This window comes from Phocoena sinus, chromosome 8, assembly GCF_008692025.1.
Source record: "Phocoena sinus isolate mPhoSin1 chromosome 8, mPhoSin1.pri, whole genome shotgun sequence".
Classification (NCBI taxonomy): Eukaryota; Metazoa; Chordata; class Mammalia; order Artiodactyla; family Phocoenidae; genus Phocoena; species Phocoena sinus.
The window spans coordinates 102,434,247-102,458,578 of NC_045770.1; the positions used below are offsets into that span (position 1 = coordinate 102,434,247).

Below are 24,332 nucleotides of genomic sequence, written 5' to 3' on the forward strand. Positions count from 1 at the left end.
CCCCAACTCCCCAGCCACTTCCAGATCCTGGTCTGGGAGCCAGCACCGGGGTATTGCCATGGCTTCATGGCCCTCAGGAAGGCGTGCGGTCACCTGGGGAGAAGCTGAGCTGGCAGCAGTTGTAGAGCAGTGTGTCCCCCGTAAAAGAAGCCAGGCAAGCCTGTCAACTGCACCAAAGGCATAGCCTAGCTTTATTAAAGGGCCCGCGCCGCAGTCAATATAAAAACACAAAAAGTCCCGTCAGTTTAATAATAATAAAAAACCCCAAAAATGGAAAACTGAGGGGGCAGGGAAGAGGCCCCTGGGCCAGGGGCACGGGGAGCACTGCGCATGGCACCAGGCCTGGCCACAGGGCCCCCCGGTATTGCTGTTGCTACGAGGTTGCGGGGCGATTGTCCTGTGGGAGCCACCGTTCACCTGGGTCGAGGACCCTTACTTCTTCTGGGGTGTGCTCAGCTTCTGCATGCCCCGGATCTTGTCCAGCAGGCCAGAGATGAAGGCCTGGAGGGAGGGAGGACATTAGGGAGACCAGAACCCAAGATGACAGGACTCCAGGCTCCTCACCCCACCCTCTGGGGAAACCACCTCCTTACCTCAGTGGGTTTGTAACAGTCAACCAGCAGCTCCTAGTGGGGCACGGGGGAAAAGTATAACTATGAGTCTCAAGAACACGAGCCTAAAGTTCATCTATACCCTCTTCCAAGGCACTGGGGCCACCCTGAGGCACAGGAGATGCCACAGCTACTGAACAGCTAGGCAAGTACCACTGGCCCTATTTGACAGAGCCAGAAGCTGAGCCCAGGAAGGTCACAGAGCTGGCTGACTCAGACCAAAGAAGGCCTGGCTCCAGAGGCTTGCCTACCCACGGAGCAGTGCCTCCAGGCACCCCTCTATTCCCTGCTCCCCTGACCTGGCCCTGCTGCCCCCCAACCCCTCTCACCTTGACCCTGGCAGCTCGGGTATCATCACTCTCCATGTCCAGGAGTTCATCCACGTCAATCTCCAGCTCCGGGATCTCCTCTTCCTGGGGTGGGGGTGGGGGAGGAGGGAGAAACAAGGGCCTGAGTTGGGAGAGAGGGTGTGAGAGGGGCTCTCTGGCTGAGGCCTCTGCCCTACTGCAGATGAGCCAGCCCTCTTGCCCAGCAGACAGCGGCAGCTGCTCCGAGGAGAAAACAGATCAGGCCTGTGCCAAGGCAAACTGCCCAATGGGGGGGAACTTCCTGTCCCTGCCAGTTGGGCACCTTGGGTGCCAGACAGCTAGGGCTGGGGATCCTGGGCTAGGAACCCTGCAGATGTGTCTCCCCAACTTCCGGGCCCCCCATCTCAACCAAAGCACAGGTGGGGCCAGCTGTCCCAACTCATCACAGCCCCTTCCCCTCCCCCAAACACCTGTCACAGCTTCCCAGGAGTGAGGAGGAAGTGAAGGGTGAGGGGTCAGTGGGAAGGACCCAGGCCTGGTAAAGGGGAAACAAAGAGCCCATGCTTTGCTGAGGGAGGGGGTGCCTGCCACCACCACCACCCCCGCCCCAGAAAGCATCTCTCCCGTCTGGAGTCAGCTGCATCCCAGGGCTGCGCTAGGGTAGGCAGCACAGGGCAAGCCCACTCCTCCACCCTGCCCCCCGGGGACTGAGTCACCATTCGATCAAGGAAGGAGTCATAGGGTGGAGAACTAGAACCCAGAGAGTGGGCTAGCCTGCCCCCCCATGACAAGATGGAGCCCCAGGTTAGCCCATTAGAATAGGCAAGACCCGTACCACCACCACCCAGGCTAGCTAGCGCCTTTTAACTAGTCTAGGCTAGCAAGCAATAGGTAGATCTCCTTTCCCCGCCAGCCCAGACAAGCCCCGAGTCTCCTGTCCAAGGCAGCAGATAAGAAAGGAGTGACTTAGGTCAGACAAGAAAAAGCATACATTGGGGGCGGGGAGTACGGAGAGCTGGGGAGCGCGCGGAAGCGGAGCGCCCATTGACTCCGGGTGACAGGCGGGCTCAAGGTGGGGTTCCCAGGCGGCCCGAATCGGGACTGATTTTAGGGTGTCGGCGCAGGGTGGGGGACACACCTGGCAGTCGTAGAGGCGAGTGAGCTGCTCCAGGATCCACTCCTCCAGGTTGAGGCGCTTCCGTAGTTCCTTGCGGTCGTACTTGACCGTGACCTTCCCTTGGCGCCTCACTGGGCCCTCGTCGTCCGCGCCGCCCGGGCCCTCGCCTGCAGCCCCAGGGGGGCTCTGAAAGTAGACGCGGGGCCCTGGGCCGCCACTCCCCGGTCCAGGGGCCGGAGCCGCCAACGCCGCGCCCCCTGCGGGGCCGCTGTCCGCCATGGCGGCCGCCGGGGCCACGTGCGCGCGTCGGGCCCCTCCCTGCGCCGCCGCCTCCGGGACGCCCGCCGGCTGGCCCCGGGCCGCTGGCTCGGGTTAGCTCGTGAGCTCGGCTCCGCACGGCTCCGCTGCGAGGGCGGCGGCGGGGGCGCCCGGGGGCAGCTGCAGCATGCGGAGCCCCCGGGCCTGGCCTGGCCGCGCCCCGCCCCCTCCCCGCCGATCCGCCCGCCCTTTGTCCCCCGCGGCCGCCGCCCGAGCCGCCGCAGCCGAAGCCGCTTTCTCTGTCTCGATCGCTTCCCCCGCCCCCCGACCACACCCCCTTAAAGGGACAGTCCTGCAGCAGGCCCCTCACCCCTACCCCGCCCTCGGGCAGGGGCTAGGAGAGGGTCTAGTCCTTAGAGGTTTGGACCTAGCTGTCCGCTATCCCTTTTAAGCTTCCTGCCCCAGGCCCAGGCGTTCTAAGCGTCCGGTAGCCGGATTTGCGCTCCTGCGGGGAACCTAGTGTTCTGTCCTGACTGAAGCAAAAACAGGGGCCGTCTGAGAATGGAGGGGAGTGGGCACTGTATACAGGACAGAGGTCCGAGGAAGAGACGTGGGAGCCCCCGACTTCTGGGTCCTCAGGCCCTTGGCCAGCGGGTAAAAAGCAGGCTTCTTCGCGCGGACGGACACGTGGGCCGGACGCCCGGGGGTGGAAGAGTGGAGAAGGCGGGCAGGCGCTGCCCAGGTCACCGGACGGCCTACTCGTCGGGGTTCCGCGCCCCCCATGATGGAGGCCTAGGTTGGGGGTGAGCTGAGCGATCCGGGCGGCCTGAAGGGCCAGACCCCAGGCAGCCACCGCCCACCCGCCAAGATGGCGGCGGGGACGGAATTATGGGAAATGTAGTTCCCAGGGTCCGGTCCCCATGGCCGCCCCTCCCCTGGAGCGGAACCGGGTCCGGGAAGCGCAGAACTTTTTGGAGCGCCCTCGTAGGGCTGGTCTCCACAGGGCGCAGTTTTCTGCACCCCGCAACCTCTCTGTGTACAAACTGAGGCGTAAAGAGCTGGGAAGTGGGGGAGCCGGTACTCACGATAATAAAGATAATAATAACAGCTGACCCTAATGAGAGTTCCTACGGTCGGTTCCACATAGTCGGTTCCAGCATGAGGGCACCTCACTCGCTCTCCGGTAGATCCTCGCCCTGTGGCCGCCTCTGTCCTTCAGAGCTCACAGGCGCCTAATCTGGCCCACCTCTCTTAAGCAGACCGTGCGTCTCATTCCCGCACCTGCTTTGATTTTCCATATTTTTAAATAGTGTCTCTCATTCACTGGTTCATTGTCTGTCTCCCATTTCTCAACTATGAGCTGCATGACGCAGAGACCTGTCTGGCCCTTGTTTACTGCTGATGCCCATGGCTGAGTGGGCCTGCTGGGCTTCAAACCCACATGGGTCGCGCAAATTACCTGACTCTTGTTGAACTCTCAGCACCTAGGTCAGACTCATAGTAGGTGTTCGATAACTATTGGTTGAACAAATGACCGACTGAAAGAATGGCTTCTTCTGTGCATCCATTTCCTCTGAAGGCTGTGGCAAAGATTAAATAGGAAAGTGCATGGAAGATTCAAGGACTGAACCACAGGGGTTAAGTCACACAGCCAGATAGAGATGGAGCTCAGCTTGTGTACCCAGGTCCCCTGACACAAAATCACTACTCATACCACCGCACAAGGCTGTGCAGCTCTGTTTGGGATGCTTCCACAGACAGCGGGCTCACCCTCTGCAGTCCCAAGAACAGTCTCAGGGTCTGAGAGGCAGTTAAGTCCCAGCGCCTCACAGACACCCTCTCTCTGGATGCCAGAGAAGTCCTCTGCAGTAGATGGAGTTCAGAGAGAGGATGACACCGGCCCAGGGTCACACAACTGGTGCTGCAGGCAAACTCAAACCTAGGACTGTAGGCTTACCTTGTAGCTGCAGAGAATAGACAATGAGAAGGCGCTGGCTGAGAATGGTGTGTGTGGTGATGGTGGCGGTGGGATTCAGGCCAGGTGGGAGGCCTGGGTAGGGGGCAGGTTAATGTGGCTTGGTGACGGGCTGATGCCTCCTCCCTCTCCAGCCCCCCTTCTGGCCTTAGCCTCCTTTGGCCAGCCTGGGGGCCCAGGGAAGGGCTGACCCTGCTCTTGCGGATTAGGCAAGACCCACTCTTTCAAAGAGAGCCCCAACCCCAGCCTGGCCTCTGGCTCTCAGCTTGGCCTGATGGGAGAAGCAACTTACCCACATCCAAATTCCCCACCACACCCCACCTCACCCCACTGGGGCGGGTCTGTTCTTTCTGAACTGGAGCATTGATTCAGGCCTTGGGGAGCTCACAGTTACAAGAGAGGATATACCATAGCTTTTTGTGGGAGTGAAACCTACTGGCGGTGAAGACCTGGGTGAAGACCAGCCCCAGCTCTGCACCCCCCAGATGCTATGACCCTGAGCAATGATCTTCCTCCCCTCAAGGCTGGTGTGAAGGCCTCCGGTCATGTCCAAATTTCAGGGGTCCCCTGAGGATTCTCTAGGCTGAACAGGGAAGAGCCAGGGATGCTTTTCCTGACTCTCCCTCTCTCCACCTCCTGTGCCACCCCCAGGGCACTCCCAGATTCCTGGGGCTGACCCCCCTGTCCATCCAGTCCCTTCCCATGGCCGCCTACCCTGTGAACAGTTAGTGCAGATGGCCATGATGGCCTGCAGCTGTCTTGGAGGCTGGGGTGCCCAGCACAGAACCTTGGAGTGGAAGAACTGGGTTCAAATCCTGCCTCTGCCCTAGGCTTCGAGGCCCTGGGCAAGTCATTTACCTGCCCTGAGCCTCTTCAGAGGGGCGGATTCTGCTGACTTCTGGTGGTTTGGGGCTGAGGTCAGTGCTCCAAGACCATATCCCAGCCCTTGCTCTCCTGTCTGAACCTGTCATCGCTGCTGCTCTTCATCCTTCCAGCCTCAGGCTGTGGCCTCTCCAGCCCCACCCCTCTTGGGATCCTGGCCCCCCTCCACCAGAGGGCAGCTAAGGCTGCTTTCAGCCCCTCCTCAAAGCAGAGGCCCTAGGGAGGGTCCCTTGGCTGAGACCGCTCCCTTAATCAAGGGTAGAGGCCGGAAAGGCTGCCTTCCTTCCACCGTTTACTGCTTGCCGAGAAACTCTATTACCATTACCAAGGCTGCAAGAAAGTGTCCGAGGAGGAAGAAGCCCTCTAATGGGGGTTGCCCTGGCCTCGGGAGACAGAGGGGTGGAGGGAGAGGGGGAGGGGCTCAGGCCCAGGAAACAGGCTCCCATCCTGTTTTCCAAGGAGCTGCTGCCTAGAGCTTCTACCCCTAAGCTCAGGCCCTGGCTCTAGGCCCTGCTAGCCCCCTGGCCCAGAGCTGATCCATGCCCTTTCCTCCTTCCTTCCCCTTGTCCCCACAGCCTGCTCTCACTCCTTAGAGATTCAGCTGTCTACACCTAGGGGTCATCTCATACCCATTTGCCTATTTCATCCTCTGACAACCTCCACCTTCTGGACAAGGTGACTGAGGCACAGAGAGACGAAGTTCTGCCGGTAGCCTTGGACCCAAGTCAGCGGGAGCAGAGGCCAATCTCTACCTGGCATGGCACTGCCCAGTGAGACCTCGTAGTCCCTGAGTCTCTGAGGGCTATGGCTCTGTTGCCCTGGTGAGAGAGGACAAGGATCACAAGTCCTGTCCCCCTTTCTTTGTCTCTTCAAGGGCACGGAGTAAAGGCAGGACATAAACTGGCCTTCAAGACAGAGGGCTGCAATCTTCCTACGAAGCTGTGTGACCTTGGGCAAGCCCTTTCCCCTCCTCTGCGCCTCAAGTAGAGATAATAATCACACCCCACAGGGCCTCAGCCAAAGGCTAGGAGATCTGTTAGGTTAGAGTTGGTACCCAACATGGTGGGGATTTTGAGGATGGCCAGTGCCAGGCAGGGCTCCCCTTGGGGGTCTGAGAGCCTGGGGCAGAGGCCTGTAGGGCTGGCTCCTCCTTGACTGACCCCTCCTCCCCCAGAAGCAGCTCCATCTCTTTCTGGGTTTCTAGGTGACTTGGCTGGCCCCTCTGGATGAGTTCTACTTTAAACCTGCTGCTGCTACTGTCTCTGTATTGGGGGGGCTCCCACAGGGGCCCCCAGGCAGGAGCCCCCCCAGCCAAGCCCTGCGGGAGGGGCTGCAGCCCCCACCCATCTCAGTGCCCATGCGCCTTCCCCGCTCCCGTCCCTGGCATGCAGCAGATTTCAGGACACCTGCTGTGGGCCAGGAGTGGCAGAGCCTCTCCTCGACCCTCCTTGTTCGTGGACACCCAGGAGGCTTCTGACCCCTCTGGGCAAACGACCAGCTGTCCCCTTCTCAGTTTGCAGTCGAGAGCCCCGCAGGGACAGGCTCCAGGTTGAGCTGTGGGGGGCTGTCTGCGGAACAAGAAGGGCGCTGTTCCAGGGCTCGCTCTGGAAAGCCAGGGTGCTTGGGTCCTCAAAGGAGGCGACAGGCGCCGGGCCTCCCCGGGCTAGGGACGGGGGAGGGGCGCCCGCCGGCGGAAGGCCCATTAGCTTGCTAATTGCTCCCAGGGAGGGGAGGGCGGGTACCGAGCTGCTGCAGAAGGGGGTGAGGCGAAGTGAGGGCACAGAGGGGGGGTGGGAATGTCTTTTCCTGCGCTCAGCTAAGTGCTGCAGGAGTGGGGTGGGTGGCAGGTCTCTGCGCCCCCTGGCCCAAGTCCTGCTCTCCGGTAGTACCCCCCGCCCCTGCCCCTCAGAAACCTTAGCGGGCCGACCCCGGCCGGTCTTCGGCAGCGCCCTCTGCACGCAGTCCCTCCAGCTGCACCCCAACAGCCTCCCCGCCCCGAAGCGCCTTCCTCTAACCCCGAGCGGGTTCAGCTGAGCCACCCCCAGCGAAGTGCCCCAGTCCGGGCGTGCCTCTGCCCCATCCCTCCTCTGGCTGCAGTCGCCACCCCGGCCGCCAGGGGGAGCCGACGCGGGGCGGGCGGGCCCGACGCCGGGGGAGGGGGCGGTGCCGCTGCGGCCCCGCCCCCGCCCCGCCCCGGCCGGGCCCCGCCGATTCTCTGGTGTGTCCCGGACAGACTGGCGGGCGGGCGGGCGGTGACGCCGCCGGGCCGGAGCGGGCCGCGCGGGAGCGCGCGGAGGGAGCAGCGGCGCCGTCGGGTCCCCGTCGGGGCTCCGTGGGTCCCCGACCCGCCCCCGGCCCAGCTATGGCGGGCGCCAGGCCCGGCGTCCACGCGCTGCAGCTGGAGCCGCCCACCGTCGTGGAGACCCTGCGGCGCGGGAGTAAGTTCATCAAATGGGACGAGGTAAGTGCAGGGGCCCCCTGCTCCGCCCAGATCCGGGGACTCCCTCACCCCAGCTCCGCCAGCCGCCGGGGACCCCCAGCCCAGACTAGCCTGGCCACCGCGCCCCCCCCCCCCCCACCACAATCCCAGCCTGGCTGCGCTCCGGAAACTTGAGTCCCCAGTCGTCCTCGTAATGAAGACTCTGTCCCCCACCCCCCACTCCCTCATCTACGGAAAATATGGCATTCATTCCTTGGCCCAGAGATTTCGAACCCCAATAAATTCCAGCCCCCCAATTTTCTCTGGCCCTTCTCACCTCTCCCGGCCGGTCTAATTCTGGTTCCCCCAACCCTGGCCTGGTCCCCAGACCCCTGGCCGGCACTGGACAGTCTGGCTCAAGAACCATAGCCCCCAGTCTGGTTCAGTGTACCCCCATTCTGAGTGGGTGCCTCTGGGACCCTACCCTTCCCAGTGCCCTAGTCTGAACATTCTTCTCCATTCATCACTTTTTCACCCTATTCTGGCTGGCACCCCTTTGCCCTGCTTCTGGATCCCAGCCCAGCTCGCTGCTCAGGTGGGAGCACTAAGTCACCCGCCCTAGTGGAGACTGTGCCCCCCCCCCAAGTTCCTCCACCCCGGGGGAACTTTGCTCTCCACTCCTTAGCATCGGGACTTTGAACCCCAATAGATCCTGACTCCCCTCCCCACCACCCTTTACCTGACCTGCCCCTGGAGCTTCCCAGAGGCCCCGCTCCCACCTGCGGCTCTGCGAGCTGTCCTGCACCTCACCCTCGTTTACACACCGCCCCCTCCTCTGCCCCCTGGGCCCCTCCTTCCCCAGGGCTTTCACCCCGCCTGCCTGAGCTGCCTTGCTGCTCCTTCCCAGACAGGCCGGAGGCCTGGAAGACTCGGCTCCTTTCCGGCTGGGTGGGGCGGGTAGGCGTGGGATCTGGGGGGAGGGGCTTGGGGCGTGGCCTGAGGTAACAGGTGTGCCATAGAGGGGTGCCCCGGCGCCCCTGGGGCTAGGGGAGACCCCTCCCCCCAGGCCGGCTTGAAGGGAAAAAGTTTCTCCTTTTCCTTCCAGTGTGATAAACCCAAATAAGGAAGTGGGAACAGGGAGAGGGCCCTGGGGGTGGGGTGGGGGTTGCTGACAGGGACTTGGGTCTTGAGAACCTGGGGCCTGGGCTGCCTTTGAAGACCAGACCCCTGAGGAGGGGGAGAGGGAGACCCTGGAGGCAGTACCCACAGAACTCCCCCCTCATCACACTCCTGGGGGGCCCTGAGCCCAGGGCAGGGTTGGTAATCCCAGAGAGGGGCTGAGGATGGGTGTCAGCACAGTGAGGTGGGGAGGCCCAAGCATCCCAACAGTTCCCAAGCCTCCTATCCCCTCTGCCCCCAGATCAACCTCCTGTCCTTTGTAAGTAAAGGCTGAGATGGGCGGGGCTAGTGCAGTCCCCATTCTCCAGAAGATGAAAACTGAGTCTGGAGAAGGGAGACTAATCCCAGGCCCCACAGTGGGGTTGTGGCTGAGGTCAGGAGCTGGGAGTCTGGCAGGGGTCCTAGTTCCCTGCTTCCCAAACCTCGGGACTCTGGAGCCATACTGCCTGCATGCAAATCTTGGCTCCTCTTCTTGACGTTAGGCAAGCTAGGTAGTCTCTCTGTGCCTCGGTCTTCTCACCTGTAAGCTGGGAAGAACAAGAGTGCAAACCTCATAGGTTGTTAGGAGGACTAAGTGAGCTCCTAGATATTGAGTGCTTAGACCCGAACCTGGCAAGCAGTAGGGGCAGCGTGAGGGTGAGCTGTTGTTACGACCATAGGATCGTCCACCAGTGAGCAGCATTTTGGGGTGGCACCAAGGTGAGGCAGCGTCTTCTCTTGGCCTGGGGCAGGAGAGTTCTACCTGGAGCCACTTGGTCACTTGGGCCCTGGCCGAGTCTAAGCCTCTGATGACACCACCCCTCCCCCACTGCTGCTGGTCCTGAGTCACACAGGGTGGCCCTCCTCAGAAAATGGGGCCGGTGCACCCTTTTCTACCCTCCTGCCAGCCAGGGCTGTTTGAGTGAGAACAGAATTCACTGTCTAGTCCTGAGGGCAGGGTGAGTCCCTTTCCGAGGGGACTTAGTCTGTGCTCTGTGAGGTGGGGTGAGCCTCGAAGCTGTGAGGCTCCAGTGGGGCGCAGGGTTGGGGGGGTAATGGACTTTGAAGCAGATGTAAGGGGTGGCTGGTCGTCATGGGGACCCGAGGGACACAGAAGGACCAGGGGGGTCAGGCGTCCAAACCCTCTTCTTTCATTCCATAAATATTCCCAAGGGGGCTGTGAGGGTTTCAGCCATCAGGGAGCTCTCAGACCTTATGAGGAAACTGAGCCCAGGCTTGGGGTCTGGGGGGGCCTCCCCAAGGAGGCAGGCCAGGTTTCAGGGATAGAGAAGGAAGGGAGAATATCCTCGCAAAGGAACAATGATGCAAAGACTGGAGATGGGGAAAGGGTAGTTAGTGGTCTATGTGACAGAGTCTTAGGGCAAGAGAGCAGTGGGGCTGGGAGGGGACTAGGACCTCAGCTTTGTCCTGAGGACTGCAGGGAGCCACAAAGGACCTGTGGGCTGGCTTGAGGCTTCGTTTTTTCGCTACTGAGAGAAAGACTGGGTGGGGTGGGGTGGGAGGGATGGCCCCAGGGTGTCCAGGGACCAAACCTGGGCGGCAGCCCTTACCCCCTGACCCCTGCCGTCCGTCTCGTCCCCAGGAGGCCTCCAGTCGGAACCTGGTAACTCTGCGCGTGGACCCCAGTGGCTTCTTCCTGTACTGGACAGGGCCCAACATGGTGAGGGCGGGTGCTGGTGCAGCTTGCTGAGGTCTAGGGCTCCCACCCCAGACCCCCGAAACCACCCCCAGCCCCCGCCCATGGGGGTGGGGCCCCGCTGCTGCCTGACTTCTCCCACGGTTCCCTGGACAGGAAGTGCTAAGGGCGGGGGCTGAGGCTGGGGCTCCAGCAGGGGGTGGACACTCCCTGGCCTGCGTGGGGAGCTTGGGGGCTCCCAGCTGTCACCCTGTAGCCTCTCAGACGTCCCCTGGCCTCTGGTTTCCCCAGGAGGTGGACACACTGGACATCAGTTCCATCAGGGACACGAGGACAGGCCGTTATGCCCGCCTACCCAAGGTGAGTGATGGGGGCCCAGGACTCAGGATGGGAGTGAGGCCGTGGGGGATGGGGACAACCCTCTTCACCCTTGGCTCTCACCTACTCAGGACCCCAAGATTCGGGAGGTGTTGGGCTTTGGGGGCCCTGATGCCCGGTTGGAGGAGAAGTTGATAACAGTGGTGGCCGGGCCAGACCCGGTGAATACATCGTTTTTGAACTTCATGGCCGTGCAGGATGACACAGCCAAGGTGGGCTGGGATTGATGGCTCGGCCTGGGGGAGCTACAGCCTCACCTGCTGAGTCAGCCATCACTTAGTAGGCACCTGTTGTGTACTAGGCTGTCCTCTGCCCCTGTTTCCAATCATCCTCTTACAAAGTGGTATTTAAGCACTTAGTGCGCACCAGACCTAGTTCTGGGCGTGGGCTGTGGCTGGGCCAGCCCCTCTGTGCCCCCCTCACGCCCTCCCCCTGGATCCTGACCCCTCAGGTCTGGTCCGAGGAGCTGTTCAAGCTGGCCATGAACATCCTGGCTCAGAACGCCTCCCGGAACACCTTCTTGCGCAAAGCGTGAGCCCTGGGCCTGCCCCGGGGTGGCCGGGTTGGGGGGGGTGCATCGGGGGCAGGGGTGGGGTTCAGGTAGCTGTTCCCAGGGCGTGACCCTTCTACCTGTGTCCCCAGGTACACGAAGCTGAAACTGCAGGTGAACCAGGATGGACGGATCCCGGTCAAGAAGTGAGCGCCCCTTTCCCTCAGCACCTTCTCTGCTTCTCTGACCTTGGTGACCTTTGCCCCCACTAACCCTAACCCCTCCCATTGCTCAGCATCCTGAAGATGTTCTCAGCAGACAAGAAGCGGGTAGAAACTGCGCTGGAATCCTGTGGCCTCAATTTCAACCGGGTGAGGGGGCTGGGGACGGGGGCCGGAGTTGGGGGGTGTCACAGTGGGCGCCTGCTCTTTGAGGGCTGGCTGTCCCTGGGTTCTCACCCTTCACTCCTGGCCCCTAGAGCGAGTCCATCCGGCCTGACGAGTTTTCCTTGGAAATCTTCGAGCGGTTCTTGAACAAGCTTTGTCTGCGGCCGGACATTGACAAGATCCTGCTGGAGATGTGAGCAGGGCTGGGCCTGCCTCCCAGCCCCCCATACGCCATGTCTGGCCTCTGCTGGCGTTCCTTCCAGTTCAAGGGAGGGGAATTGGAGCTGTCGGGGTCTCTGCGTGCTGGAGCTGTGCCTGTGCTCAGAGCTGCCTTGCCTGGGGCTCTGTCGTGGACAGTTCTATGCTGACCCTTGGCCGAGGTTGCTGTCATCTGTGCACACTGGGGCTGAGGACCCAGTGGCTCAGATGTGTTGTCGGTGAGGGCTGGAGCTGAGATCGGGTCCAGGATCTGGAAGCATGGTGTGGTGGGCCAGGCACTTGGTGGCTTCCAAAGCCCTTGCTGATACCAATGGCAGCACCAAATGGTTAGGAGGGCGGATGGGGAAACTGAGGCCCAGAGGGGCCAGCGACTTGCCCAAGTCCCAGTCAGAGGGTTCTGGAGCCAGACCCGGGCTTCTGACTCTTCGCAGGGTGAGGGTTTGGAGCAGGGGCTGGTGAGGCTCCAGCCCGACTCCACTTCCCGCCCCCTCCAGAGGCGCCAAGGGCAAACCATACCTGACACTGGAGCAGCTCATGGACTTCATCAACCAGAAGCAACGGGACCCGAGGCTCAATGAAGTGCTGTACCCACCTCTGCGGCCCTCCCAGGCCCGGCTGCTTATCGAGAAGTATGAGCCCAACCAGCAATTCCTGGAGAGAGGTGAGCCGGCGTGGGAGCTGGGGGCAAGGCGGGAGGGCCACAGCTGCCCCTGCTGACCCTGCTGACCCCACCCCGCCCCCAGACCAGATGTCCATGGAGGGCTTCAGCCGCTACCTGGGAGGTGAGGAGAATGGCATCCTGCCCCTAGAGGCTCTGGATCTGAGCGCAGACATGACCCAGCCGCTCAGTGCCTACTTCATCAACTCCTCACACAACACCTATCTCACTGGTGAGCAAGCCCATCCTAGCATGACCTCTGCCCTCTGCCCTCTGGCCCTTAGACTGCTTCCGTCCTTTTGGGGTGGCCCCTGCTAGGGATACACGCCTGGAACAGACTGCCTGCCCTGGGGAGTGGGCTTCTGTGCATGGGTTTCTCGGGGTGGTCCAGGAGGCTTCCCCGGGGGAAGGGCTGAGGCCTGCATCTGCCCCGTGAAGGAACAGCCTGTGGGTGAAGGAACAGCCTGTGCGTAGGCCCGGGGGCAGGAGGCCCTTTGGTGCTCTTAAGCAGAAAGGCGGCTGAGAGGTGGGGTGGGGCAGGGTGGGGCGGGGACTGGGGCAGGGAGAGATGAGAGGGACCCAGGGGGCACAGAAGGAATGGGAAGAATTTGGACTGATCCTAAGTGCGTGGGAAGGCTTCTTGCAAGGTGTTTAGCAGGGGGAGGTGACGTGACCTGGTATGTTTTTAGAAGGATGATGCCAGGTGCTTCGCAGAGATTGGATGGGAGGCGGGGAGGGGCCTGCTGTCCCCAGGAGGAGGTGATGGAGGCTGTTCCAGGGCAGCAGTGGTGGAGGGAGGAAAGGGAAGCGAGGGGCCATGGGGGTGTTGGGGCTGACTCCCTGGTTCAGGCTGGTGGGATGGGGGGTGGCGGGTGTTTATCTGAGAGAGGGTGAGACCTGGAGGAGGAACCAGCCTGTCAGCCAGTGCTGGCGGATGCCGACTCTACCCGGCTTTGGGACTTTGCGGGGAGATGGTGCTGGTTCCACAGTGAATTAAGGAGTGGTCAGAAGCTGGCCAGACAGAGCATGGCAGGGCCAGGCCACCCCCGGGGCTCTGCGTCCCCAGCATGGCCCGGTTCAGTGCAGACCTGGGGAAGAGGGCGAGGCTGGCGGGGTGGCCGTGGTGACGGAGCCTCGCCCCCAGCGGGGCAGCTGGCGGGAACCTCGTCGGTGGAGATGTACCGGCAGGCACTGCTGTGGGGCTGCCGCTGCGTGGAGCTGGACGTGTGGAAAGGGCGGCCGCCTGAGGAGGAGCCCTTCATCACCCATGGCTTCACCATGACCACGGAGGTGCCGCTGCGAGATGTGCTGGAGGCCATTGCGGAGACCGCCTTCAAGACCTCGCCCTACCCTGTCATCCTCTCCTTTGAGAACCATGTGGACTCGTGAGTGGGCCCCTGACCCTGGGACCCCGATCCTGGCCTGGGGACCCCTGATGACCCAGAGACAACCACCTCACCATGGCACTGTTGGACTGCTCCTGTGAACTCTGACCCTGGGATCTTTCGCTGACCCTGCCGGCCTCTGACCTACCCTGGGGACCTCAGCTTCACCCCAAGAACCTCTGACCCCTGACCTTGGCCCCACAGGGCAAAGCAGCAGGCCAAGATGGCTGAGTACTGCCGCTCCATCTTTGGGGACGCGCTGCTCATCGACCCCCTGGACAAGTACCCGGTATGGGGCTCAGAGCCGGGGCGGGGCATGGGGATGAGGGCGCCCAGCAGACCCTGACCTGTCCGTGCCCACCAGCTGGCCCCGGGCGTCCCCCTGCCCAGCCCCCAGGACCTGATGGGCCGCATCCTGGTGAAGAACAAGAAGCGGCACCGGCCCAGCACTGGCGTTCCCGACAGCTCTGTGCGCAAGCGGCCGCTAGAGCAGAGCAACTCGGCCCTGAGCGAGAGCTCCGCCGTCACCGAGCCCTCCTCGCCCCAGCTCGGTACGGTCTTGGCCTGACCTTCGACCCCAGTCCTGACCCTAACCTCCCACTTCGCTGAGCTCAGCCCTCCCCCGGGGATCCCAACCTGACCTCCCTCCTCACCAAGCCGCTCACCACCTCTCAGCTGAGTATGGGACCTCTGACCCCTGACCCCAGGTGCTCACCTCACTGAACTTCACCCCAGTTGGATTTGGCTCCCTCCACCTCCTGACCCCTCAATCTCAACCTCCACCTCGCACCTCACAGAGCCCTCCCCCTCAACCAGGTTATGACTCTGAATGCTGACCTCTGACCTCAATCACCTCTGACCTAAACCACCTTTCTCCTGAGACCCCTACTGAGTCTACCCACCCAGCTGGTTCTAATTTCAGCTCACCCTGGACCTCTCACTTTACTGAGGTCCCGCTTACATCCGACCCCAGTGCTCACCTCACTAAGCGCCCTCACTGGGTGTGGCCCTCACTGAGCCCTGACTTGGAGCCCCACCTTGTCATCCTTTACCCCCACCGTCAAGGCTGTTGTACCCCAATTCTCACCCTTCTGAGCCACGCTACCTATCTCCCTGCTGGTTATAACTCTGCATCCTGATCTTTGACCTTTGATTCCTCTATACCACCGTTCAGTTTGATCCCATCCAGCTGCTGAGCTCCCCCTGTCCCCCAGCCACAGTGCCCTGAGAGTGCCCCTTGACTCCGTGAGTCGCCTCTACACTCTGGGCACAACTCCTCCTGGCTCCTATGTGTCTCTGTGTGCCCTGACCCCTGACCGCCTGTGGCCTTGTCCTCTGCAGGGTCCCCCAGCTCTGACAGCTGCCCAGGCCTGAGCAATGGGGAGGAGGCGGGCCTTGAGAAGCCCAGCCTGGAGCCTCAGAAGTCTCTGGGTGAGGAGAGTTTGCAGCGGGGCCCTGATGCCCTTGGATCTGCCTACCGTGAGGATGAGGAAGAGGATGAGGAAGAGGAGGAACAGACGGACCCCAAAAAGCCGACCACCGACGAGGTCAGGCCTACAGGCAGGAAGAGGGGGTGGCGGCACATCTTCACTTCCCAAGTGTTTGCTGAACCCTGACTGTGCCGGGCACAGCACCAGGTGCTGGGTCCGCTCACGATCAGATGTTATCCCTGCCCTCCCAGAGTTCAGAGGGGGGTGTGTGTGGAGTGAGGGAGGGGTCTCAGATAAACAGGCACGGAAGCGAGTGTGAAATTGTGTTCAGGACGTGGGCCGGGAGGGGGAGTCAGACCTCAGCGGGGGTGTTGGGTGAGCAGACCTGAGGAAGAGGGAGCACCGTGCAAAGGCCCTGTGGCAGGGCCAGAGAGTGCAGGGGGAGGGGGCAGTGCAAGACGAGGGAGCGCTGAGTTTTGAGGAGAGAAGGTGACAGAAAAGGTCAATCATGAGATTGGGTTTGAGAGGGGCCCAGAGTGGGGAAGGGTGTGGGCAGCCATGGTCGAGCTCAGGTAGCAGGGGTTGAGTCTGAGGCTCTTGTGAGCCACCCAGTAGGAGATGGCAGGTGGTGGTTGGAAATGAGACTGGGGATGGAAATTTGGGGCTCATCTGCGTGTGAATAATTGAGCCCCTGGGGTTGGGTGAGGAGTTCCAGCCTCCAAGGATCAGGGAGATAGAAGGCAAACCAGGAAGGTGGGGTCCAGGGCACATCAGAGAGGCCCAGAGAGAAGGCTGCAGGGCAGATGGGACCAGGACTGACAGGCGTGGCCAGGCTGGGGTCTTTGCTGGGAGAACTGGGCAGTGTGATTGCAGGGCTGGGAGGAGGGTCAGTGCTTCCTTTGTGGTGGAGGGCAGGTGAGGGAAATTCCAACTGATGGCTGGGGGCCATGGGACCGCTGACCCTGCATTTGGGGTCCACAGGGCACTGCCAGCAGTGAGGTCAATGCCACTGAGGAAATGTCGACGCTTGTCAACTACATCGAGCCCGTCAAGTTCAAGTCCTTCGAGGCTGCTCGAAGTGAGTGGGGTGAGAGGTGGAGGACTGGGAGGGGGTCTGGCCCTGCCAGGCCTGACCCCCTCCCACTCCCCACCCCCCAGAGAGGAACAAGTGCTTTGAGATGTCATCCTTTGTGGAGACCAAGGCCATGGAGCAACTGACCAAGAGCCCCATGGAGTTTGTGGAGTATCCTTCCGCGTTGCTCGGGCTGGTGGGGTGGGGCTACTCACTCGGAGGCTGGCTCAGGTTGTTCTGACCCCACTCGTAGCACCTGTGCAGGATCCTGATGCTCTAGCACCCCGGTCTGGGTTTTGAGCAGGCCTGGCAGACTGTGCAGGGCCTAGGCGGAGAAGCGGGGGACTGAAGGGGCAGCTTAAGCAAAGGCGGGGAGGTGGGTTCACAGGAGCTGAGGATGGGCCTGGAGCACTGGGCTCGAGGCAGAAGGCGGGGCCGCCACCCGACGGGGCCAGTACCCGGCGTGGCCCCTGACTGCCAACCTCAGATACAACAAGCAGCAGCTCAGCCGCATCTACCCCAAGGGCACACGCGTGGACTCGTCCAACTACATGCCCCAGCTCTTCTGGAATGTGGGCTGCCAGCTCGTCGCGCTCAACTTCCAGACCCTGGGTGAGTGCTGGCCTGCCTTGACCTTTGACCTCTGGCCCCCCCGCCTCACTGACCTCTGCCCCATGACCCTGTTACTCTTGACTGAAGGGGCCTCTGACCGTCTCATCCCAGATCCCCAAACCCAGCTGAGACCTTGGCTGACCCTAACTCCTGACCTTGGCTGATCCTAGACCTTGTCCATTCTTTCCCGAGTCTGGCTCCTTGATGCCATTTGATCCGACCTGAACGACTCCTGGTCCCCCCTCTGCACGGCACTGTTCTTCCTGACTCCTGACCCCATCCGACCTGCTGACCCTTGCCCTCCCCCTGTTGCCCCCAGACGTGGCCATGCAGCTCAACGCGGGCGTGTTCGAGTACAACGGGCGCAGTGGCTACCTACTCAAGCCCGAGTTCATGCGGCGGCCAGACAAGTCCTTTGACCCCTTCACCGAGGTCATCGTGGATGGCATCGTGGCCAATGCCGTGCGGGTCAAGGTGGGGCCAGGGAGGGCTCGGGCCAGGGTGTCCTGGGGACGGGACTCTCAGCAGCCACCTCACCCTCCTGGCCCCCCAGGTGATCTCGGGGCAGTTCCTGTCCGACAGGAAGGTGGGCATCTACGTGGAGGTGGATATGTTCGGCCTCCCTGTCGACACGCGGCGCAAGTACCGCACTCGGACCTCTCAGGGGAACTCGTTCAACCCCGTGTGGGATGAGGAGCCCTTCGACTTCCCCAAAGTGAGCCCCGCACCTGTGCCCTCCCCGGCACTGGGAGCTGCAGCCCAGACCTGCCGGGCTCTCTTAGTGGGGGGACGGGAACCAGGAGCATTGGTGGCGGTTGGGGATGTGGAGGTGGTTGTGCCCCAGCACCTCAAGGCTGGGCCTGTCACATCCAGGCCCCACCCCGGGTCCTGCATGTCCCAGCATCAGGCTCACACTCCCTTCCCTGTGTGGGGTGAGAGGAGAGGACAGGAAGCTGAGACAGCGGGAGGTCCCACAGCTCCCGTTGGCGCCCACCCCATCCCCCAGGCAGGAGGGACTTGCTCCAAGCTCACCCCAGCTTCTCCCTGCCCCCCAAACGGATGGGCCCTCTGCAGCCTGCTGGGGTGGGGTGTGGCCTCAGGCCCAGACGCATGCCAGTTTCTAAGCTGGCAGTGACCAGACCTGTCCCACCATAGCGATGCCTGGAGGGGTCCATCTGCCTGTTCTCTTGACTCAGGGCTCTGGTGGAAGCTGGTCATCCCTTTGGCGAGGTCACACAGGTGTGGGTCCACCACTGGCTCAGTGACGATGGTGACTGATGGTCAGTGGTTGGGTCAGATTGTCCAAGGGCCCACTCTGGGTGTCGGCCTTGGTGGCTGTGGTCAGCTACAGCTCAGACCAGTCTGGGCCCTCAGGTGGTGCTGCCCACGCTGGCTTTGCTGCGCGTTGCGGCCTTTGAGGAGGGTGGCAAGTTCGTGGGGCACCGGATCCTGCCTGTCTCTGCCATCCGCTCAGGTGAGGCCACCTGGGCTCTGGGCAGCGCGGGGGGCAGGGTGTGTGGGGACCTATCGGGGCGCAGCCACCTTGCCCTCCCGCCCTCCCAGGGTACCACTACATCTGCCTGCGGAACGAGGCCAACCAGCCGCTGTGCCTGCCGGCCCTGCTTGTCTACACTGAGGCCTCTGACTACATTCCCGATGACCACCAAGGTGAGCTGGAGGGAGCTGGGGCGGGGCAGGCCAGGCAGGGTGGGGACAAGGACACTACCAGGGCCTGGGAGTGGCTGAGACTGGTGGCCCCAACTGAGGGTGGTAAACAGAGCTGAGGGCGGGTTCTGTGCTCCCTCCGTCCCTCCGTGAGACCAGAGCTGGGGAAGGCTGGTCTGGAGGCTGGCTCCGGGGGTTCTGTCTCTGAGACCCTTGCCCTCTGCTCCCGCCCAGACTACGCAGAGGCCCTGATCAATCCCATCAAGCACGTCAGCCTGATGGACCAGAGGGCCAAGCAGCTGGCCGCCCTCATTGGGGAGAGTGAGGTGAGCCGGGTCAGGCCGGGGGCAGGCAGGAGGCAGCAGGGCTCAGGCTCACCCGGACCCTGGGGGCCCCTGGGGGTCGGGGTGTGGGTGGGGTAGGGAGGTGAGGGCTGACCTCTGGGCCCACCCCGCAGCCTTCTCTGCTCTCCTCCACCTGCACCGTCCCATGCCACTCCCAGCTGGTGGTCTGGCTCTTCTCCCCAAGTGTGGCTGTTCCCTGCCTGCTGCAGACGCTAACTTCATGCAGTTACCCACACCCACACCGTCCCTCCAACCTTGGGCTCCGCCTCCAACGCTGGCCTTTCCGCCCTGGTGCAGGGCAGCGTGGGGCTTCAGGGCTCCCTTGTTCAATAGGCTCAGCAGTCTCCCGTTACTCTCCACATTTTAAGGAGGTGGAAACCACCCCTTTTGCATGAGAAAGGCCTTCAGGACAGTCCTGGGCTAGAACTCTTCCTGCTGCCAGCCGGCTGGAGGCCAGGGTGCAGGGTTCAGCCACAGCCGCTTCACCAGGGCATCTGGAAATCCTGGGAGCCGGGCAGTGGCTTCTGCGGGGAGGGGTCAGGAGCAGAGGCTCGCCGCAGATCTAGACCCGGTCTCACGGGGCCCTGCGGCAGGCAGGGAATAGAGACGGCTGCCTAGAGCTGTTAGTGGGAGAGGCTGGTGCCCACTCTGTGGTCACTTCCTTCATTGATTTAATCAGGAGCTAAGCAACGAGGAAGATAAGCAGCTGTGGGCAAGGGTGGAGGGGGACTTGGAGAGGGGAGAAAACGGGGCTGGGCTAAGGCTTTCCGGAACAATCTGGAAGCTCCTAAGCATATGCAGTGAGGCCTGGCATCCTAGAGACGCGACCTCACGTTATCTTCTGGAAAGAGCATAGAGCATTCTACTTTCTCCCCCACAGGCTCAGGCTGGCCTGGAGACAAGCCAGGAGACCCAGTCTCAGCAGCCAGGGTCCCAACTGACCCCAAACCCCACACCCAGCCCACTAGACGCCTCCCCCCGCCGGGCCCCAGGCCCCATCACCTCCCCCACCAGCACCTCCCTCAGCAGCCCAGGTGAGGGGCAGCCTGGAGTGGGCGCAGGGACATAGCTCTGCTGCTGGCTCCTCCAGCTTCTGACAGACTTGCTTCTGCTCTCCAGGTCAGCGTGATGACCTCATTGCCAGCGTCCTCTCAGGTAGGGGGCAGGCCTGTTCTGGGGGGCGGGGCTACTCCTGGAGGGGGCAGGTGCTCCTGCAGGGTTGGTCTGCCCCAGCCCGGCCCGGCCCATCTTTGCTCTGCTGCCCACAGAGGTGGCCCCGGCCCCGCTGGATGAGCTCCGAGGCCACAAGGCCCTGTTGAAGCTCCAGAGCCGGCAAGAGCGAGACTTTCGAGAGCTACACAAGAAGCATCAGCGGAAGGCGGTTGCCCTCACACGCCGGTTGCTCGACAGCCTGGCCCAGGCCCAGGCCGAGAGCAGGTGCCGGCACCGGCCGGGTGTCCTGTGAGTGTCCGGCCTGCCTGTGTGCAAGTGTGCTGCGTGCATGGATGTGAATATGAGAATGTGTGTGCACGTGGGCTTTTGCACTAGGTGGGCGTGGAGGGACGGCCAAGCGCTGCCCCTTGACCCCAGGGAGGAGGGTTTGGTGCGAGGAAGACAGAGGAGTCTGGGTCCCACCCTCTTTCCGCCAGGGAGCGATACCTTTTTTGAAGTCCCCGTAAGAGTGTGTTTCCAGAGGTTGTTGCCCAAACAGGCTCCCAACATTTGGGTGGAGCTAACGGGCCTCCTCATTGGCGTAACAGATCCCACCCCTGTGGGCTGGCATCTCCCATTGCCTGCTGGAGTATGCCCTGTCCCCCTGCCCTCCCAGCCCAAGTCCATGTGACGACCTGAGCATCACCCAGAGGGGTTCTCCCCACAGAGGCGGGGAGGACGAGAGGGAGGAGGAGGAAGAGGTGAAGAGGTATCAAGAGTTCCAAAAGAAGCAGGTGCAGTGTCTGCTGGAGCTGAGGGAAGCCCAGATGGACACAGAGGCCCAGCGGAGGCTGGAGCACCTGAGACAGGTGAGGGGGACGTGTGGCAGTGGGGGAGAGACTGCCTCCTGGACAGGCCTGTCACAGCCCGTGTCACCTGTTGGCCACCTGTGTCTATAGGCTCAGCAGAGGCTCAGGGAGATTGTCATGGATGCTCACGCCACTCAGTTCAAGAGACTGAAGGAGATGAACGAGAGGTGAAGGCGGGGGATCTCATGGGCGGATGGGGGATCCTCCCTGGTGCCAGGAGGAGGGCAGATACCCCGGTCCTGCCATTGAGGCTTCCTCTTCCCCCACTGGCTTCTCCAGGGAGAAGAAGGAACTGCAGAAGATCCTGGACAGGAAGCGCCACAACAGTATCTCAGAGGCAAAGACCAGGGAGAAACATAAGAAGGAGGCGTAAGGGCATCAGGGCCGGGAGCCATTTGGGCGCTGGGCAGGCCGGGCCGGGTGCCTGGGCACTGAGCCCATCCTGCCTTGCTCCTGTGCAGGGAACTGACAGAGATTAACCGTCGACACATCACTGAGTCGGTCAACTCCATCCGTCGGGTGAGTGAAGTTCAGGTGCCACCCTAGCCCACCCCTGTTCCTTCAGTCATCGTAAACCTGTATCCTGGGGGCCAGCCTGGTGCTACGTTGCCCTAGAGGGATTTCTAGAACCTTTTCCTTTGGGTCTGGAAGGTTTGCTATAAGAGTCATCTCAGGACCCTGTGGCCACACAACTCCGGGAGCCTATGCCTGCCTGACTTCTGTGCCCAGGCAGAGCCCTGGGGTCCGAGCCCCTTCCTTAGAGACCTTTGGCTGAGCCCTTGCCCCCCCACAGCTGGAGGAGGCCCAAAAGCAGCGGCAGGAACGCCTTGTGGCCGCGCAGCAGCAGATTCTCCAACAGCTGACAGAAGAGGAGCCCAAGGTGAGGCCTTGGATGAGGGGCAGGCAGGCAGCAGGTAGGCAGGGCGCCGGGTGGCCTGGCTTTGCCTGTGATACTCTTCTTCCTGCAGCTGCTGGCCCAGCTGGCCCAGGAGTGTCAGGAGCAGCGGGAGAGGCTGCCCCAGGAGATCCGCCGGAGCCTGCTGGGCGAGACACCGGAGGGACTGGGGGACGGGCATCTGGTGGCCTGTGCCAGCAATGGTCACGCGCCTGGGAGCAGTGGGCACCTGTCCGGCGCTGATTCGGAGAGCCAAGAGGAGACTACGAAGCTCTGAACTGGCTGAGCAAGAGGTGGCCACCAGGCCAGGGTGGGCACTGGGAGGAGGGCAGGAGGCTAAGACACTAAATGCTTTTTTTTTTTTTTTAAACTTTTTATCTTTAGAAATTTTATTTTTTTAAACTGGGGCGAGCACCCCACACTAACTCCCTTCCTTCACCCTCCTGGGGCCCCTTTAATCCCCAGTCCCTCCTTCCTGCCCTCAGTCCTAGGGGAGGTGCTGGGTGGGTCACTGTGGGCCAGAAGGGCCTCACCCCCAGGACACCCACACCCTAGAGTGGGACTCATTTCCCTCGCTTCCCCAGGGAACAGTGGGTGGAGACTTCGAGCTCCGGGAAGTCGGGGTCACGTTCTTTCTCTATCCTTTGGGGATTCTTTTACATGAATAAAAGTGGATTTCAGGGACCCTGTGTGCAGCGTGGTTTGGGGTGGGGCAGTGCTGGAGAGGACTCGGGCCCTAGATCTGGCTCTGCTACTTCTGGAGCCTCAGTTTTCTCATCTATAAAATGGGATTGTGGGATTGAGGTCAGGCCCCCAACAAAGGGTTGCTGGGTTTCAATCTTGAGACCTCCTTGCCCAGGACCTGCCTGCAGATCTTCCCAGTGACCTGACATCAGAGGCCCTCTGGCCTCCCCCAGGCTTTCCTGCCTCTATGCCCTCTGCCCTGGGCTATCACTCCTGCTCCCCTCTCCTCCCACCACCCCACCCCACCCCACCCCACCCCCACCCATTACTTTTCTCCCTCCCGGGCTCTTCTTGTCCTCCCTTCACAGAGGCTCAGGCTTCTGCTTCAGGAAGCCTCCCCTGCACCCTCTTCCTGTTGCCTGATATGACCCAAGCACCCAGCATCTTCCGCTGAGGCTGCTCCGGGCCACACAGGCAGTTGACTGTATCGGGGGATGGACCTGTTAGGGGTGGAGCTGGGCAGCTCAGAACCTGCCCAACATCAGGGGACCTGGGCTCTCAGCAATAGGTGGGAAGTGGATGAGCCTGGAAGTGACCCTTGGGAGAAGGGAGGCTGACAGTCACAGACACAGGGGCTAGGAGACGCAGCATCCCCCTCATCCCTGTGAGGGAGACGTTATGCCTGTTTTGCAGATGAGGAAACTGAGGCCACAACTAAGTCAAGACGTCCTGACCTGGAGGCAGGGTGGGCCTGGACCCTCTATGGCAGACTGTCTTCGGCCAGCCTGGAGGACCTGCTCCATGCCTCCCCCTCCTGCCCTGGGACAGCGTGGAGTGGCAGAGACCCCGCAGCGAGGGTGCGCCTGGGTTCTGCAGCAGGGTCAGGCTGGCACTTCTTCAAGGCCTCTCCCAGCTTCCTGGCGCTTCCCGGGCTGCCTCCCTCCTCCAGAGGAAGGCAGCCTCTTATCTGAGCTTATCTCCTGCCAATTGAGTGTTTTCTTTGTTTTTGCTGCAACCTCAGGCAAACAGATGGGGTGGGGAGGCCAGAGAAACAGGATTTCCAGAGCGGGGCCTTCCCAGGGCTGGGGACCTCTGCCTTGGGCCCTGCTCCCTTAGGGTCAGTATCATTAACCGGGTCTTCCCTGCTTCTGTGGTCAGGTCTGGTCCTAGCCCCAAAGCTGCCCCGTCCAGGCCCCTGAGCAGCTGACTCCCATCTTCCTGACTCCACACATAAACACTACACGTCAGTCCACAGGTCCTCAAAGACCAGGCTAAACTCCAGACTCCTGGGCATGACATTCCGACCCTTGAGAAGCCTGGTCTCTGCAGCTCCCCCATCCTTCCAAGGGTTTATTCTTTCCTCCACTGGGAATGACAGCCCCCTCCCCCATCTCAAGTCTCAGCTCTAGCTCACCTCCTCCCTAAAGCCGTCCCTGACTTTACCCTGCCGGAGGGAGCCGCCCTCAACCCGCTTCCAGGCCCCTGTTACAGCACTGGCTGACAGTAACTCCACTGTGAGAGGCTGGCTTTCCCCTTGCCAGGAAGCTTGGGACAGCAGGGGCTGTGGCGTAATTCATCTCTGTGTACCTAGTACAAAGTGCTGGCTTGTCTGTAGGGGGCGCCAATAAATCTTTCTGAAATTGAGCTCTGAGCTCTGCTCCCGGGTCCTGGTGAAGCTTCTCGGGTTCCCTAGCCATCGCTCTACTCA

The 24,332-nt window shown here is 61.8% G+C and overlaps 2 protein-coding genes across 3 annotated transcripts; one reads left to right on the forward strand and one right to left on the reverse strand.

Moving 5' to 3' along the window:
- Positions 1 to 163: 163 nt before the first annotated feature.
- PPP1R14B (protein phosphatase 1 regulatory inhibitor subunit 14B) lies at positions 164 to 2,483 on the reverse strand. The gene is given in 6 exon segments (XM_032638751.1): positions 164 to 501; positions 594 to 626; positions 941 to 1,024; positions 2,058 to 2,339; positions 2,341 to 2,447; positions 2,450 to 2,483. Coding segments are annotated over 6 exon segments (609 nt in total). The 3' UTR covers positions 164 to 432.
- A 5,030-nt stretch (positions 2,484 to 7,513) lies between these two features.
- Positions 7,514 to 24,268, forward strand: PLCB3 (phospholipase C beta 3). Of its 2 annotated transcripts, XM_032641010.1 has the most exons (32): positions 7,514 to 7,612; positions 10,332 to 10,409; positions 10,677 to 10,745; positions 10,835 to 10,975; positions 11,215 to 11,294; positions 11,406 to 11,459; positions 11,549 to 11,624; positions 11,732 to 11,832; positions 12,353 to 12,519; positions 12,602 to 12,748; positions 13,661 to 13,901; positions 14,106 to 14,190; positions 14,266 to 14,452; positions 15,243 to 15,448; positions 16,313 to 16,409; positions 16,490 to 16,574; positions 16,891 to 17,015; positions 17,335 to 17,489; positions 17,569 to 17,730; positions 18,390 to 18,489; positions 18,579 to 18,683; positions 18,915 to 19,006; positions 19,905 to 20,058; positions 20,144 to 20,179; positions 20,293 to 20,485; positions 20,904 to 21,045; positions 21,136 to 21,212; positions 21,325 to 21,414; positions 21,507 to 21,564; positions 21,839 to 21,925; positions 22,014 to 22,233; positions 23,318 to 24,268. In XM_032641010.1, exons 1-31 carry the CDS (start codon positions 7,514 to 7,516, stop codon positions 22,215 to 22,217), a joined length of 3,693 nt encoding a protein of 1,230 aa, XP_032496901.1. In that variant the 3' UTR covers positions 22,218 to 22,233; positions 23,318 to 24,268. The 2 variants fall into 2 exon arrangements, with proteins under 2 accessions (XP_032496901.1, XP_032496900.1); XM_032641009.1 differs by lacking the exon at positions 23,318 to 24,268 and having other exon boundaries at positions 22,014 to 22,624.
- The last annotated feature ends 64 nt before the right edge of the window (positions 24,269 to 24,332 follow it).

Excerpts from the sequence above, each read along its gene's own strand:
- PLCB3 (XM_032641010.1), top strand. The coding sequence starts at position 7,514 with ATGGCGGGCGCCAGGCCCGGCGTCCACGCGCTGCAGCTGGAGCCGCCC. Across the intron at positions 10,976-11,214 it reads TGCAGGATGACACAGCCAAG|GTCTGGTCCGAGGAGCTGTT; the intron begins GTGGGCTGGGAT and ends CTGACCCCTCAG. Across the intron at positions 11,833-12,352 it reads GACAAGATCCTGCTGGAGAT|AGGCGCCAAGGGCAAACCAT; the intron begins GTGAGCAGGGCT and ends CGCCCCCTCCAG.